The sequence below is a fragment of the Abramis brama genome (assembly GCF_963993115.1).
Source record: "Abramis brama genome assembly, chromosome: 5".
Lineage (NCBI taxonomy): Eukaryota > Metazoa > Chordata > Actinopteri > Cypriniformes > Leuciscidae > Abramis > Abramis brama.
In genome coordinates, this window is record NC_139967.1 from 29,389,769 (window position 1) to 29,407,834 (window position 18,066).

The 18,066-nt window shown below is 37.0% G+C and overlaps 2 protein-coding genes across 3 annotated transcripts in view; one reads left to right on the forward strand and one right to left on the reverse strand.

The window, feature by feature from the left end:
* vcana (versican a) overlaps positions 1–7,639 on the forward strand; it is a 46,305-nt gene extending 38,666 nt beyond the window's left edge. The window contains exons 9-15 of the mRNA XM_084115524.1: positions 52–165; positions 810–923; positions 2,935–3,093; positions 3,247–3,329; positions 4,825–4,969; positions 5,319–5,501; positions 6,054–7,639. Of these exons, the coding sequence (XP_083971650.1) occupies positions 52–165; positions 810–923; positions 2,935–3,093; positions 3,247–3,329; positions 4,825–4,969; positions 5,319–5,501; positions 6,054–6,202 (947 nt within the window). The 3' untranslated portion in view covers positions 6,203–7,639. The remainder of the gene's footprint in view (positions 1–51; positions 166–809; positions 924–2,934; positions 3,094–3,246; positions 3,330–4,824; positions 4,970–5,318; positions 5,502–6,053) is intronic.
* A 1,512-nt stretch (positions 7,640–9,151) lies between these two features.
* hapln1a (hyaluronan and proteoglycan link protein 1a) lies at positions 9,152–17,108 on the reverse strand. 2 transcript variants are annotated; one of them, XM_084113772.1, is made up of 4 exons: positions 16,673–17,108; positions 12,792–13,115; positions 11,210–11,536; positions 9,152–11,128 (listed from the first exon to the last, which is right to left on the reverse strand). In XM_084113772.1, exons 1-4 carry the CDS (start codon positions 16,734–16,736, stop codon positions 10,839–10,841), a joined length of 1,005 nt encoding a protein of 334 aa, XP_083969898.1. In that variant the 5' UTR covers positions 16,737–17,108; the 3' UTR covers positions 9,152–10,838. The 2 variants fall into 2 exon arrangements, with proteins under 2 accessions (XP_083969898.1, XP_083969899.1); XM_084113773.1 differs by having other exon boundaries at positions 11,210–11,512; positions 16,673–16,905.
* Between the last annotated feature and the right edge of the window lie 958 nt (positions 17,109–18,066).

Consider the following 18,066-nt stretch of genomic DNA (forward strand, 5'->3'; position numbering starts at 1 on the left):
CTTGTTTTTCATGTGCACAATGGCATGCCTATATCTTCCCTCTTACTGCAGGTGTTCACTCCTGTTCTGATGATGTTTGCTTGAATGGCGGTTCTTGTGCAAAAATAGGCAGTGCTCAGATCTGCAGCTGTCCACCTGGATACAGTGGTGACCTCTGTGAAATGGGTACGCTGCAGTGATATTTCATTTATTTATTAAAAGTGCACTGCATAACTTTGGGCTCTCTGTTGCCATCTGTGGCCGAAACATGAAATTGCATGTTACTTGTAACCTTGTTTATTTTTGTATCCGTTGTGCTTCGACAATGCTGTTCTCCGCTGAAGAATCTGATAGTTTGAGTAAATAAGTAGTATATCTGTCACTATAATGCTGAACCTTCTTTACTCTGTTTATGGACATGGCATAAATAGGCCAAGGCAAATTATGTAAACCATTCATTTCCGACCAAATACATCCCAACAGCTATTTTTCCATCCAAAGTTGCATACGTTTTCTTACTGGATAAAAAAGGTATCCGACTCAAATGAGCGCATACGTTTTTTTATGCACATTTTTAGAATTATAATAGCATAAAAATAGGTGGATGTAAACATAGACACTGTTGTGAATCAAGGTTAGACAACTTTTAAACTGTTTCAAAATGATTTTTTTAAATGTACTTAGTCAATAATCGGATTTAGTTCATTTTTACACAAAAATATTTGGTAGTGCATCTTTAACTTATCATCATCATCATCTGTCTTTTTGAACTTATCTTATTGCACTTCAGTACATTATTTAATCATCATATAATTTTATTTATTTATTAGACATTGATGAATGTCACACAAACCCTTGTCGGAATGGAGGAACATGTATTGATGGCCTAAACTCATTCACCTGTGTATGTCTTCCAAGTTATGCAGGAGCACTGTGTGAGCAAGGTAAGATTATATTTATCAAATAATCACTTGTTCAATACCTAAGAGAGGTAATCAATCAATGTAGTCACAATACTAGATCTTTCAACTTGCTGATATTGCGTGACGCTACTGTAGCCACTGAGGTTGATGTGCACGTGTTTGTAACAAGTGAACCTCTGAACTTTCATATGAGGTCATTGCTAGATGACATATGCGTGTGACTCGCAGTTTGGTAGATTCTGAAAGTTGATAGATTTTGATTTTATGTAAGAAACTGGGTGTGTTCCAAAACCGTTTTATGCTAGCAGACAGACAAAGTGATGCTGCACTTTCCACTATTTAAGAGGATACCATTTCTCACAGATCATTTGAGCACAGCTGTTAAGACCATCAGCCATCACTCTTTCCCTTATTACACTGTAGACGTTGATTTGCACTTTACATGAGTGAGGTTGCCTTCTTGAGAGTTTTATCCCGTCAAACCATTACAAGTGTTTATACACATTAAAATGCTTCATAAACTAAAATACTAATCGTATCAAAATCTCTCACATCTGACTTTTGTCAGAATTAAAACAACTGTAAACTGTCGTCATGAATGCATTACCCTCTTGAGTACGCTGAACAATCTCTTTATCTTAAACTTGAGATAGCATCAACATTACAGATATGAAGAAGTGTCTCTTGTAGAGGAACTGCCTCCTGTTACTACTCAGTGATTCAGCAGTGACTCAGAATGTAAGTGGTTCAGTCTCAGGGGCTGTTCACACAGAATTAATTTTTGCATTCCTCTGTGCTTTTTTTCCATTGCTTTTCTATGCACATGCGTTAGAAAGACATGTTTGACCATTGCACTCACGTCAGGCATCTTTTGCAATGTCTCGCACATGACACAGTGTTTATAAAACACGTTTTTAATTCCTCTGACCAGTGTCTCTTGTTTTAAACTGTAAAAAGGAGTTCTCTGTGAATGCCCCCTCAGAGTGTTAGTGCGCAGACAGCTGTTTACAGAGAAAGCAGAAATGCAGCAAACTGCTGAATGCAATCTATGCAAAATTAAGTAATTATGTCATTCAAGTCATAAGCCAATTATGGTTTGTGTATTTTAACATATATTTTTACTGATGCATAATATATTGGTTAATAATTTGTTAATGAGAGTTTTAATGATTTTACTGTTTATTTCAAACAAGCAATCAAAGCTATCAGCCTGATGTTGAGCAGGGCTGGTCCACAAACAGTCAGTAAGTGCGTTTACATGCACTTTAAAAGTTTGTTTTCAGTTGGGCTAAAACAATAATTTGTCTTTTCAAAATATCATGTGAACGCTTTAGTCTGACTGAAGTTGTACCAGAAGAGACTGTGGCTCAAAAACCAGCTGTAGCTTGATTGTACTGGCGTACATAAACATACTTTCTGTTATTGAAAGGACACACTTTATTTGCAAATTGAATGCAACCAAATGCTGATCTAGAAACAAGACTAATAACTTGCTGGGTTGATAATATGTTTACTTTAAAACTCTTTGAGTTTCCCAAGCGGTTACAGTGGCTATTTGTTTGACAGAATTTTCTTTGTTATAATATCTTTCTTAAACAATGCCTCAGAGCAAAGCATCCAATCTTCTCCACAGCACTGCAGACATTCGTATGCAAAAATGAATTGGCTTCCTGATTTGATAGACACATGGGAGTAACTTTTGCTCTAAGTGATATTGCTGAACTGGCATGTAAGTAATTTAAAATGAGGATGAAAGGGAGTTATATCATATTCCCTCTGGTCCAGTGTGAGTGGGAAATCATTCTCACTTGAAAAGAGTGCCACTGAACAAAAGAGGTTTGATTTATTGTACTGATAAGAACAGCCTTACAGTGTAAGCCCAAAGGTAAGGACTAATAAAAAGAAATTGACAGCAGACAATATGAAGCACCTTTTTTCCGACTTGCAACAACAGGATTATCTCAGTTTCAGGGTCTACATGTCAATCTTATGTGTATTAAATCAACAGTAATGCATACATCCTTTTCCACAGACACCGAAACATGTAACTACGGCTGGCACAAGTTCCAGGGCCACTGCTACAAATACTATCCTCATCGACGTAACTGGGACACAGCAGAGCATGAATGTCGTCTCCAGGGGGCACACCTTGCTAGTGTTTTGTCCCATGATGAGCAGCAGTACATCAACCGTGAGTATGCATAAAACAAGTTATGGACATTCTGTCCATCATCAGCTCTAATTTACGCCTTCAGTTACATTTCCATGCAAAAATAATGATGGTTATTTATGAGGAAGGATACTTTGCTAGTGAATTTACCTTTGTTTCTCTCTCCTCTTGTAGGCCTCGGCCATGAATACCAGTGGATTGGTCTAAATGATAAGATGTTTGAGAATGATTTCCGGTGGACAGATGGTAGAGTTGTGGTAAGAACATTCTTCAAAACATACTTATTAGTTTCTAAAATGTGTTGTGAAAGAATGGTGTTGATGCAAACATACAAAGTTTACTTTTTTTCTTTAAAAACCTATTACTATAAAAACAATGGGAACTTTAAGCAATAATATGTAGATGTGAAAAAAAGGAAAACAGAAGACATATTATGCAAACAGCTCCCTGGTTCTAGAGGTGTTCCTCCACTGAACATGAAAGTGGCCAATTACAGTCGTTTAGTCCTGACTGGGCTCTCACTTCAAAGATAATGGCTGCATTTTGTGGGGAAGGGCCAAAAAAACCCTGGGGGGTATGAGATAAGAGTTTTCAGCTGTGGAAGTCCTCTCCGGACTGGAGGATAAAAATAAAATGAGTTGAGAGGAAGCTTACAGGTGTGGACAGGTAATGAAGGTGTGAAGGATGAGCAACACCTGGAACAGGCTGCACTAAAGATAATACAGACCTAGAATGTGAGTGGGTGACATTTCAATCCATTTGGTATCAGTGAGGTACTATAAACAAATCCGCTGGAGTTTGCTCTACTCTTTTTCTATTCTGTTTACAGAAGAGTTACTCTATTAAGAGTTTGTTTCTTCATGAATTTAAGTATGTGCCATTGGAGTTATCCAGATGGTCAAAAACTGCATTACATCAATTTCCAAGCAGGGAGCGCACATTCCTTTTGTAAGAGGATAATAGCAGGACGTTAGGTGAATTGTGTTTGAAGAAGGTAATATTCACAGGCTTGCTGAAAGATCGTAGCTCCGACCTGCGTCGCTCAGATATAATTAGCCTACGCTATTTTGAATATATGTACAAACTTTGCAGTTTGAATTTAAGCTAAAAATTAGATACCCTAGATATAGAAGAATGCCAATATACATTGAAACGAATTGGTCATGTTGGAAATACATTATGTATATTGTCCACAGTGCATTTGTCCACAGCTGAGAAAGATGACTGCGGACATCACATCTGCACCATGTGCTGTGTGCAGGGGGAAAATATAGTAGTTGGACAAGAAAAAAGAGGATGTAGAGAAATATAGCGAATAAAGTTTGTCCATGATAGTAAAATACTCTTACCGCGACTGTTGGCTGTTTTTAAAATGTCTTTCAAATGCATTACACTTCTCTCTGCAGCTCCATATTGCAGTTTAGTAAATGTACTCAGCGCCCCCTACTGATGTGTCTGTATCATTGTCATTTTAATGACCTCCTGTGTGTTCCAGTAAGAACATTCTCTGCTTGAAAGCCTTTGAAGGCTTTAACACTGTGTTCAGTGACTTTAATGTAACAGTACACTGTATATTGCTGTTTTTGAGCCAGATTGAATTTGAAGTGGTGCGGCTGTAACAATCAAATACTTTTTAAACACTGGCACAAGTGTACATCATATAATTATTATAAGATCTAAAACTAATTTCTTTAGGTTTGTTGTCTCCCTCACATTGCCGTTCTCATCACTAGCTGTATGCTTCCCCTACAGCAATATGAAAACTGGAGACCGAACCAGCCGGACAGTTTCTTCTCCTCAGGGGAAGATTGTGTGGTAATGATCTGGCATGAGGACGGCCAGTGGAATGATGTTCCCTGCAACTACCACCTCACCTTCACCTGCAAGAAAGGCACAGGTGAGGTTTCAGCTTCTGGATGAAGATCATTTATAGAATAATAGGGCATGTAAAGATATATGATTATTTTCAGTCAAGGTTTATCTGTGGTTGTGGTTGAAAAATCGAAAACTGCTCTCATCTTACAGTCATATCTATAGTGGTTTAAAGCGCTCAATGGTGTTTTAAGCCCCCAATGGCTCCTTAGAGGCAGCTAACCCTACCCTCAACCTTAAACCTACCCATCCCCTCGCTGCCTGGAAGGCGCCGTTGGGGGCTTAAAACACCAAACACCGGTTTAAAGCAGCTAACATTTTAAAATAAACTTTCAGATTCAGTGCTCCACTGATGGTTTCTCTGTTGTCAATAGTGTCCTGCAGTCAGCCTCCTCTTGTCCATAACGCCCGCACATTTGGCCAGCTGCGCCCACGCTATGAGATCAACTCCCTGATCAGGTACCAGTGCATGGACGGCTTCATCCAGAGGCATGTTCCCACCGTTCGCTGCAGAGGTGACGGCTCATGGGATTTGCCTAGGATTTCCTGCACGAGTCGTAAGTATTCTGTGAAAATCCATTGTCAATTTTTAAGAAACCATCCCAATATAAATATTGTTTTCTCTTATGCTCACCAAGGCTACATATTTGATCAAAAATACAGTAAAAACATTAGTATTGTGAAATATTATTAAAGTTTTCTATTTGAATATATTTAAAAGTGTAATTTATTCCTGTAATGCAAAGGTGAACTTTCAGCAGCCATTACTTCAGTCTTCAGTGTCACATGATCCATCAGAACTCATTCTAATATGCTGATCTGGTCCATAAATAAATAAATTAAAAAATGTATTATCATCAGTGTTAAAAACAGTTGTGCTGCTTAATATTGTTGTAGAATTTTTAGGATCATTTGATTAAATAAAAAGTTCAAAAGAACAGCATTTATTTGAAATAGAAATATTTTGTAACAGTGTATATGTCTTTATTGTATATTTTGATCAATTTAAAGCAGCCTTGAAGAATGCATTTTATTTTCTTCTTTATTAGTTTTTCTTTAAAAAAAGAAAGAAATAAAACTAATTCAATGTACTTGTATTTACTTTCCAGCCTCCAACTTCCAAAGGTTATATACAAAACGGCATCAGACATACAGAGGAGTCATTCGCCATTATCAGAAGAGATCTGCAGAAAAATCAGTTGATGTACTACGACGACACCATCGCCATGGTGTAAAACACAACCTTACACAACAATAGTTGCTATGGTGACACAACCATAATGTAAGGGCCATTTTAACGTATTTTGATAACATGTGACGGACCTGCCTGCTGGCTGAAAGAAAAATAAAAGAAAAGAAAAGATTATGAAAAGGACCTGAAATAAGTTAAACATAGAGTGGAATATCACTGGAATGAAACAGTGCTTTTTTCTGTTTTTATCTTTTAAGAGAGATGGTTTTTTATAAACTATATAAAGGACACATTCAGCTGGCCTCTGAAAACACAAAAAGATTCTCTGACCTGCCCTCCATCTGTTCTGCTTCTTCTTGGGAATACGCAGTGCCTTCATACACTCGCAATCCAGATATAGTGAGCTATAATAGTGCAACCAGAATAATATTATACAGTTCGTGGCATTTTAGCCTGCAAACATAATGGCACATTTTTAACACACTAAAAATTGCCGTATGATTCCGTTCAGTCTTTCTTCAAGTTTACAAGACCCACAGGTGTATGCAGACATCTTGCTGAACAAATGAGAAATCATACATATGAATGTGAACGAATATATTTATATAGAGAGAGTGAGCAATGGCTCACATTGAGTTAGTGTTTGTTGTGGTAGAAAAAGGTCAATAATATCATGAAAACACCTGTATGCACAATGCAGTGGATGGTTTTGATATCTGAAAGTCAACACAATATGTTTAATACTTTGACTTTAAGGTATTCAGTATTGAAAAGCCATGTAGATTTTAGATTATTTATATTCATCTGTTTGATTTCAAGTGTTTACAATGCACATCTTGTTTCTCATACATTTAATTCCACCATTTTTTTTTTTTTTTTTTTTTTTTTTACATCTATAAACCAAAGAAAGCATAAGAACATAATTTCAACTTTCATGTTTTTTTTTTTCTTGGACTTTTTAAAACTACTTTAAAGAGAATGTATTTTGTGAGATGCTTAAAAGACTTGAACAAATGTCTTTTTAACAAGATGCCTATAATTTATTTCTTGAGCTGCTCATTGTCTTCTCATTGTTGTAATAAAATACAACATACTGAGGATTTAACTTGGCCAAACTGCACATTGACAGAATTCAGTATATTAGAGTAAAGGACAGTGTGTCAATAGCTGGCGTTGATGTGAGTAATAGACGACATTTGCAACTCACAGAATTTAGATGGATTTCATTATGACATTTGGGGTGTATCAATGGACCAAAAGAAGAGGATTCATAGTAACAGTTTGTTGTTGAACTGGTCATCCATTTGTTTATTCCCAAGCATTTTTTCTTTAAGATTTACTTCTTGTCATTTTTTTTATTTTTTATTTTTTTAAGTGCACATATCTTTTTATATTTATAGTATAACTTGTTTATTGTCAAATGTGATCGTCTAGAATGTTTGTGAAATGGACAAATTGTAAGGAACGTTTTTATGCCTTCTATGTAAACAAAGTTTATTATTATACTTGTGTTCCTAGTCTTTTTTCATTCTGATATATAGAGTGAGTTTTGGCTATAGGGAAGGGCTTAAGGGTAGACATATAATTCTCAAACATTAACTGAGGCGACTAGCATGTTAATGTGGGACGCAATTCGATTTTCTTGTAAAATTTACATAAATCTAATATATTAATCTATATATCAATATAATGAAATGCACTGTGACAGGAGTAAAGACATTGCACTTCATGTGTTTTAGTATAACTATAAAAATAAATAACTAAATAGCTCATACAAATGAGTAACTAATGTATGTGGTTCATCGGCAGTGCCTAATGTTGACCACCAGATGGTATCAGTTCACTAACACAAAGACACTTGAGCATCTGAATAGTTCAGATAGCAAAAATGATGTAACTTATGTTTTGTGAAGCTTAGTTTCTTTGAATCATTAATGATAGTAAATATATATTTTTTAAATGTTTCACAAAAAAATAAAAAAATGAAATAAATGTATAATAAAATAAAAATTCAAGGTTTCTTAGTTATTAGTTAAACATTATAGTGTTCCTAGTGTTTCAGTATTAGTGTTCCTTAGTAAAAAAATTGAAAAAAGTTCTCTAAAAGTTAAATGTTAGTTCTGAGGACAAAAAACAAAACAAAAAAACATCTTGCGTAATTTGTTGGCAGATGCCATTTGGTTTGATATTGTATTTTCTATTGTAATAACAGTCACTTAGGATCTGTTGTCAAGTTGCATACCTTTGTGGATTATAGTTTTATAAATATGTTGTATTTAAAGTCGTAATGAAATGTAAAAGGAAAAACAGACTTTTGATGTGCCTTGGGTGATCCCATTGCTATATTTTCAGTTGACATAAGTATATTTCCCTGCAGGTATACCGCTGTTTCATTGTTCATTATTTATGTCTTGGAAGACAACCATTTTCCATTGCAGAATCAATTTATTTATTTATTTGTTTATTTATTTATTTATTTATTCATGTTAAACAACTGGTATTAATTTTCATGTAAAAAGGCTGAATTAGTCATAAAGTATTGTATAATCAGAAATTTTCCCTGCAAATGCTTCCCAGACTTCTCATAGAGATTCTCATAGATCTAAAGTTGAGATAGAGCTACTCTGAATAAAGTATTTAAAATCCTCATATTATAGGCCTACACACACACACGCACACACACACACACACACACACACACACACACACACACACACACACACACACACACACACACACACACACACACACACACACACACACACACACACACTCAGTAACATGATGAGAACTCTCTGTTCCCAAAATAAGTGGAATATGTGGTACTATGCAATCAGCTTATTTCATGTTGTTTTAATGGTTTTTGTTGGGTAATTTAATCCATGCCCAGCCAAGCTGGCATTCATACGGCAACAAACATTGCATACTCAGCATCTGGACCTTCAACATCCATGGTTATAGGCACTGTAGATTTACAACACAGTTTAGTGAAGAATAGAACAAAAGCCATTTCAATTTTTATGGATTTTTATTTTTCATTTAAAATTTATTTCATTCATAAACCGTACACTGCACTTCAGATAAAAAAAAGAAAATAAAAAAAGATATTTTGTGCATAGACAAAATCAAACAAAATATAATGTATGTGCACTGTGGCTTCTGCAGTTCAAAGCTTAAAGGAGGATAATCTTTTCCCCTCCCAACCCCATAAACAAACAACATCTATCAATACAAAGTGACAAGTAATAGATGTTACGTTCAAAAGATCTCATTATCTGAAATCAGCCACACTTTGCTTTTCATACCATTCCAATGAATCTATTAGAATCAAACTGTATGTATGTGTATGTGGTTTTTAGTGCTGTTTCTCCCTTTTTACTGAGAACAGTGGCATTACAATATCATTAAATTGAGATTTACATCTACACTTAAGCAACTAAGGCTCAAGCTAGTCTTGAAATGTTGCAAAAATACAACTGGGTCCTAAACGATTCTCTCAGAGTAAATTATGTGTGTAGTTCTCTGCCATATAGCAAAGTTCAATGCATCATCAGCAGTTTGTCAAAATTATGTGCAGGGATGAACACATTTAAACAACTTTTAAAATCTTCACCAAGGCCATCAAGTTCAAAACTGAGAAATAGCTTCTCTCATGATTGGCAAATAAAAATAAAAAATAGAGCAAGTAACAGGTGAGAAAGTACATCACAATATTGCAAACAAAGGGTAGACATGAATAATGAAACAATGGAATTATTTATGAATATAAAGCCTTAACACTACAGGCCAAACACATTCATTTGATATTTCAAACAGATAAAATAAGGTCACAGTTCAGAGCATTGGATAATACACCAACACAAGAAAAGAAAAAATATATAGCTATATAGTTTTAAGGAAATTAGAATTTGAGTAAGATCACAAAATTGTTTCAGGAAAAGAAAGGTGTCAGGTCCATTTACGGTGCCTTTGCTTTTCTGTTTGGGGAAATTTCAAAAACTTTCTGTCAAGTTTATACTATTTGTTATGTTTAAATATTTTATTACAGTGTCACAATTGAGATTCTTGACAAACTCACACTTACTACTTACTAAAAGGGGTTTTCATCAAAATGGTGTGACTTCAACTTTCCTTCCAGCTGAATATACTTTCTGAATGCAGTTTGTGTTTGTTTTTCATACATATGGTTTAAAAATCTATATAAAATGTAAATAATAGATAAAATAACTGTTTACAATAATATTGTGATGTGAATGTTGCAGTACGGTCTTTACAGTATGCTTTCTATAATAGTTGTCACAGGATGAACGTGATTTCACCTAATGCAAGATGTTCCCTGGAGCAACATCTTTGTTGGTGCTGGAAATACATTCCAATCAACCAATCAGATTTGACAGACATGTTTACAGTTTAGTTTAGGCTTACAACCAGGGTTTGGTGCTTCTACATCAGTGTTATTCACCTGTGATTTCCCTCTGATTTTATGGATAACTTATGGGGGTAGGGTTAGGTTTAGGGGTAGGATTACATTTTAGGATAAACAAACTATATTGACCCAGGAACATGTCTTACTTGGCAAAATCACGGTGACCATTGTCACAGTTAAGGCTAGTTCATGCAAAAAGTCCTTCATAAGTTTGGAGGAGGAAACCGATGTATTGCTGCTCTTTGGTTGGTGACAGGTAACGTGACATGAAGCGCTTCACGGTTGAGGTTTGTAGCAATAGACACCGTACAGCTTCTGCTTTTTGTCGGGGAAGCCAACAAAGCGGACCGCAGCCTCCGTGGGGCTGCAGTTCTTCCTGGGCCTGGAGATAGGGTAACGAACGCTACCGTCGGCCAGCCAACCGGCATCACAACGGTCGTATCCATGCAGCTTCCAGGCAGCATACATATGGCCCACCTTTGCAATCTCAGCTCCATCTCTCTCGCACGCAATGACAGCCTCCTCATAGTCCAGCTTCTTGGGCTGGATCAGGTAGTAAAACTTGCCTGTGATGTAAAACAAAGAGTTTCAGGGTTGTGGACACAGACACTGCTAAATGTTATACAGAATTTAACTGTTTAACTCACCTTTAAGGCTGGCTGTGAAGCAGAACACATCATAGCGGCTGTTGGACTTGTCCCTCCTGCCGTAGTTTCTCAGTCCGGCTGAGGTCCTTGCGCCTCCACAGGGCTCTCTGGGTTTGGTGATAGGATACTGCACGGTTCCGTCATTGAGCCAGCCGGCATTGCACCAATCCAGCCCACTTCTCCATTCCTCGTAGAGCTGCTCGAAAGAGGCGACCACAGCGTCCTGCTCCAGACACGCAGCCTCAGCGTTTTGGAAGTTGAAGTTGTACCGTCCCAAACGAGGGGAGTATGGGAAAACAACCCCTGTGAATGAAAGTGAATTTTCCCCTGAGGAAAACTTTGACTTAGTTTAACATTAGGTTGATTTGATTAATGTATTTTATGACCGCCCAAATGAACGAACGCATAAGAGCGATATTAGTAAAAGCCTTAGTTTTATAGAGTTCCCTGCTTAGTTAAAAAGATTTACATGGTACAGTGTTAGAAAAAAAAGCTATTCAAAAAGAGAGAAAATTACTTGCAGGGTTTAGGCTTTTCAATCTTATACTCCATTGTTCCAAGGTAACATTGGCTAGTTATGCCAGCCTGCTTCATTATGCTCATGCACCTCACTTTTCTGTGTAAAGATCCCCATTGTTTCTCTGGAACCAAGTCCGCAATGGTGGTCTTGGCCAAGAACAAGAACTACAGGGTATTACAGGAGAATGAGCTAATGATAAGTGGCAAATACAAAAGTTGAAAGAAACATAAGAGAGCACCTTCACATTTCCAGTGCTAATGTGTAGCTCTGTGGTAATGTTGATGACTGTTTACTAAAATTACCTGTTCAAATACAAATTCTGAACTATAGAAAGTAAATAAAATATGTTTGTAAAGTAATGGCAATGTGTTTTAGATTACAGTCAGTTCATTTGTCAAGTGTGCTGCACACATCCTGAAAAGTGAAGCCAAAACATTTAGATTCCGGTGGCTAACTGCAGTATAGGTCATAAACCCACCCTCTCCATGTAATCGAATGGGACATGAACCAAAAAAACATATATATATATATAAATAAAATTCCATTACTCCTAAAATATTTTTTTCCCTAAGATGGTTTCTGTCATTTTAGGTATTTCTTATAATGCCGATGTAAGTTCAAGTGTTTTTTTTCCCCCAAAAGTTTGATTTTAGTTAGTTATTTGATGCTATAAAATGGGGTGTAACATCATTATTGACAGCTGTGCTTGTGATTGAATCTGCAGGAGTGGGAATATGGGCAGGACCTTGACACAGACTTGTGCTCCAACTGATGTAATCGGCAACGACCATTTCTGGGTTTCTATTTTGGCTTCATTTTTCTATACAGTGGAAGGAACTGGAGACACATCATCAATTTTTTATATTTTTTTTTACAGTCTATTATACATGTCAATGCAGACACATATATGGAACATATCTGCTGTTTTATGACCAGTTGGCTATTGATTGTTTAATTTTCAATAGTAAGTCACTTTGGTTTAAAAGAGCCTGCTAAATGAATACATACAAATGTTACAGGTTAGATGATTACTTATGTGACAGCATAAAAAACTAAAGTTACCTTGCAGTTCAAGGTCCACTTCGACAGTCTTGTCATTCAAGCCATTGATGATCTCACACCTGTATGTGCCATAGTCCTTCAGATCTAGGTTTGTAATAACCAAGGTAGCATCATTGTCATCCGCCCCCAACAGGTAAACGCGGTCCTCGAATTTTCCGTATTTCTTCTTGTGGAACCCCATGGACATCAACACGGCGGTCTCAGTCAAGTCATCCTCAAGCTTTGTCCACTTGATTCTGTTTCCGAACAAATTGGACAGACCTTCCAGTCTGCAGGGCAGAGTGATATTGTCTCCTCTGTTGGCGTAGACCTTGATTCTTTCATCTAAAATGAAACAAATAGAGGTTTCTCTCTTAATGGTTTCTTTGTATTGAAACCACACAGTAGGTCTAGTATATTTGTTTTATATGTTTACAAGGACAGGATGAGTTTAATTATATGAGATTTCCTTCCATCCTTTTATTGGTTTGATTTTATCCATATGTCTTAAAGTTTTAAAGAAGCCTGCAATCTTTACAAAACAGGAAGAAACACAGTGGCACACAAATCTCAGCTGAAGAAATACTCAAATTTAATGGAATCAGATGGTACACTTGCACACAAACTGGGCTACCACAGACATTATTCTCCCATTTTGTGTCAATAAGGACATATGTTCCCCTACCCCTCTAAAACTGTTTGCTAGCTGATGCTGTGTCTGTATCTCTGGTAGTTGCTATGTCTGCTTGTGGTTAGGGGCATAATTGTCTCATTCAGTTCCACAAGATGTTTCCTGATCTCTGCTTGAGCCTTGGGAGGCCCTAATCCATCACAGCTCCATGATGGAAGATATGATAGATATCAAGGAAACTAAAACCGACCCAAGAGTTCTCCATGCCAGCTATACACCGCTATCAAAGTGTCGATTGCACAGCAGACATAATTCGTTTTAGCTTAAGGCACCATTCAGTCTCTCTTTTCCCTATGGTTTAAACTGTCCACAGATGTGCTTTGCCAAATCATTTAACCCACAATATCAAGTAAATTTAAATCCTTTTTGTTTATCTACACCATCAACTGATTCATGTAAGCATGGGCTGGGCAACCTGTCAATCTAAAAAGATTAAGACAGAGACAAAGGCACTTTTTCTGCTAAGCCATGACCAGCATGTTCTACAAATAACCTTTACACTCAGGTGAAGTGTATCTGTAGGAAAACCTTTCCCATATGCCCAAAACAAATATGGGACTCATTAGCAAGTCTTTCTGTCTTCTGCATCAAACCATTTACTTTACTGTAGTCCTTTATTACTCCTCACTCGACTAAGCTGGAAACTTCTTAACCATAATAACATGTGCCCAACCTGTGCTCAGAATGAATGTATACATGTTCTTAACATCTGAGTGTTTCATGGATCAGAAGCCATGTTAAACTGTACTGTTCTCCTCCTTTAATTATACAGCACTTAATTCACATTATGACCAACTGATGAAATATTCTCCTCTTTCCAGAAGTAATTAAATCCTAGCCCATTTCTTACAATCATTACCACATCTGATCCCTTTTTACAGATTGTGAGTCATTCACTCTCTCACTCTCACTTTCTTCCAATTAAACTCTCACTTAGGAGACAGTGTGCCAAAGTGGCATGCTGTAACCAGAAGGAACAGATGAATAATCTCTCATCAAATGATCAACTACACCCTCCAGTAATGACAGCAGCTACCAGTTTTGGAAATTTATAACTAAGCTTTTTGGATTAGGGCTCCACACATGCAAGAGCTCTCTTTGTTGGCTGACTATCTGTACAGCATTGCTGGTGTGATTTTGTACCAGTTTTGCACAACTCTCAAATATCATCTCAAATCCTCTAACACATAATGTTCTCCATATACCCAGCTCCCACTAGTTCCCGTGACACCCATCCCCCATTTCCACCCACCCTTTATTCCTGCTCTTGTAAGCAAACAGAAGGAAAGTGTTTACTCTTGAACGGCAGAATGGAAGTGCCGTGGTGGTTTAAATATTTAAGTGCCTCTTTCCCACCCACCAAGAACTCAGCTATTTGGTGTAAGAAAGGATAGATATTAATTTAACATAAATGGATTTTTTTTCCCAGAGAAAACTGTAATTGAGGTCCGTGACTAAAGGAGTCATAATAATGTAGTAATAATCTAAATTATTATAATAATAAATAAAGTATTACAAAATTATACCAACAAATAACAATAATAAATATACATTTTAATATTATTAAAAAGTTAATTTAATAAAAAATAGAGCAAGAGAATAAAAAATATTAAAATGTTGAAATAAACATATGCAAATAAAACAATGTTTGACAATTTATTAAAAATTGTAAAGTACTTTTACTTTACTAAAAAAGTAAAGTAAGCAAGCAGACTCCAAATAATATTTCAAGTAGTTAGACAATAGGTTATATAACCAAGTCATCAGAGACATTTGCAACCTGTAGTATAGAGAGGGTGATATAAATTTAAATTAAAACAATCATTCAGCATTTCCATGTAATACACGTGTTTGGGCCCCATTGGCATCTTGTACACATCTGCTGCATAAATGGGGTTGGAGTCCCACAGTTTATATGGTTGTGAGGTACACAACCCTAAATGCATAAAAGCACACTGATTAGACCTTCACATCTGTGTATACAAGTGACATATGGAATCGCTCCCTCACAGTCAGACAGTCTTGATGGCTAAACTTCATTTCCTACACTTTGCTGAGCAAGCAGAGGTCAGTGGGATATGAACATGAATTATTGCACACAGCTGGACAGTACTCCCGCTATCATAACCATCCTACTTGTGCACTGACATTTAGATTCTGCCTCTTTCTCCCAGTTTGCATGTGTTACAGTGAGTTTATTTGAAAGTCCTTCTTCATTATCTCCCCTTTTCTCTCGTCAATCACACACAGAGCCATTCTCTTTCTTTTCCACACACCCCTTACTCAGCCATGCCTGACTAATGGCTGAATTATGTCTTGAATAGAGCCTCCGTGAATCAGGCCTGTCTTGAGCAGTCGCTAAGTGCCCAAAACTATAAGAAACTTTTACTTCTTCATCCAGTCCCTACCTTCTCTCCATCAGCCCCAGTCCAGCCCAATCGATACACACCCATAAATTTACAGACCATTACATTCAGAAGGAAAATAACTGCATTCAGAGAGCGGCTCTTTACATTTTCAGAGGCTGTTAATCTTGCTGTAGCTCCTGTCAGATACATACATTCAGTGGCTTCACTGTAAAATGGACTTGGCAACGGCCAGCATACAGCTGGGAACATAAAGGTTCACTGTGTGGCTCTTCAGCCACTAATATGCTTTTGACATCACTGGCTGTCAGGGACTGATCTTGCATTTACCCTCAAGAAAAGGTAATAGCCGCTTTCCACAGTCAGTTCAGAGTTGGCTCACATCCTCCACTAACTGTCAACAACTGTAAAACAACTGTTAAATTACCTGCAGCAGATGTTTTAGAGCTTATGAAAGTCTGGGTGAGCTGAATCTTTGTGTGTGTGTGTGTGTGTGTGTGTGTGTGTGTGTGTGTGTGTGTGTGTCTGTGTGTGTGTGTGCGCGCGCGTGTGTGTAGTGGGAGGAGTCTTGGAGTATTTTAGAGATGAATAGTGGAGTAATACCATTCAAATCTGGTGATAGCATTGAGGAAATTATGTTCATCCATGGTACATATTTTTTGTCTTATTCCTCATTCTTATTAGCGTTTGAAGGTCTTATTTCTATAAATGATACTGTGCAGTTTTTGAGTATTACATTTATCTTACCACATTACTCATATGCACATAGACACATAAACAGATGCATTCTGAAACGTAAATTAATTCATTCATTCATGCACGAAGGGATCAAAAGTGGTTCTTACCTTGTGCTTCAACATGTAGACTGCTTGCAAAGAAAAACAATGCCAAGGAAAACAGAGCGATCATCTTGTCTTTTTGTTTCTTTGCCTAAAGGCCTCTTGACTAGAAAAGCAAATTACGGTGAAAAGAAATAAATGCAATTGGGCAATAAAACTGGAGAGTCCAGACAAATGCTTTCTTCCCGTTGTTGTCGATTTAGGTGTTGGTAGTTGTGCCACAAGAAAGATTGGGCTCCTAAGAGGTCCATTCAAAAGGCTTATATTGAAGCCCTGGCCAAATGTAGCCACTCCCCCTACCCTTAGAGAGAGATGAAGCCCATCACCCTACATTGTGTGTCTGTGTGTGTGTGCGTGTGTGTGTGTGTGTGTGTGTGTGTATGCGTGTGGACTCCCTCATTTAAGAACAGCTTCCCTTTCTGCCATGCATGGCTCTCCGTTTAGATTTAAGGGGAGACGTGCAAACTACAATGTGTTGTTTGTGCTGGCTACAGTATGGTTAACAGGATTTATATAAGGACTATTATGTAACCATGTCTTTAAAATGAGAAGGAAAAAAAAAGCTTTAAAGAATGGATTTTTTTTTTTAACAGGCTTTTGTGACATCACATTGGTTTAAATACAGTTTAAGTTCTCCAAATGTTGATTGATCAACTTTATACAGGCATCTTGTCTAATAGTATATTAGTACCAGAAACCCACTTTAAATATTTCTTTCTCAACATTTAGTCTAAGGTCTTCAAAGTAAATCTGTCCAACAGTGAGCATGTCTCACTGGAAACAATGGACCTCCACTAAGAATTCAAAACCTTGAACACCATTCATGCTCTCCAAATGCTAAATTACACAACCTCTTCCACATGCTTGTAATACATGACTAGTGCAGTGTGACTTTCCTGATTGTTTTTTCATGTGTTTGTACCTGCTGTGTTATGATGTTTTACATCAAGGCCTGCCAGACATATTTTTGATCAGCCAAGAAATCCAAAAAACATTCACCTTCCCATCTGCCCATCTTCTTGGTTCCTCTTGAAACCTTTTCTTCACCTAACATAACTCCCTTTTCAGATTACTTAATGGAAGCTTGTACTGATAAGTAAATATATGGCCCACTTCACCTAAACAAAAGTATGTCTGGACTCTAAAAAGACCTCATTATCACAGGAGAAGAGATAGGATGGGGATGTGGAAGGAGAATGTGGGGTCCATCAAGGATGTTTTCTTAGTGGTCTCGATTGAAAGGGAGAAACCTGTTCAACGCAAATGATGTTCCATAGTTATTTCAGCTGTGATTTACAGATTCTAGGTGAGAAGACACCCTTCATCCCCACAAGGCCTTGTCTTAGACTAAAGCTCCATTGAGTCATATGTTCCCCACCCTGAAAAAAAAAAGGCTCACA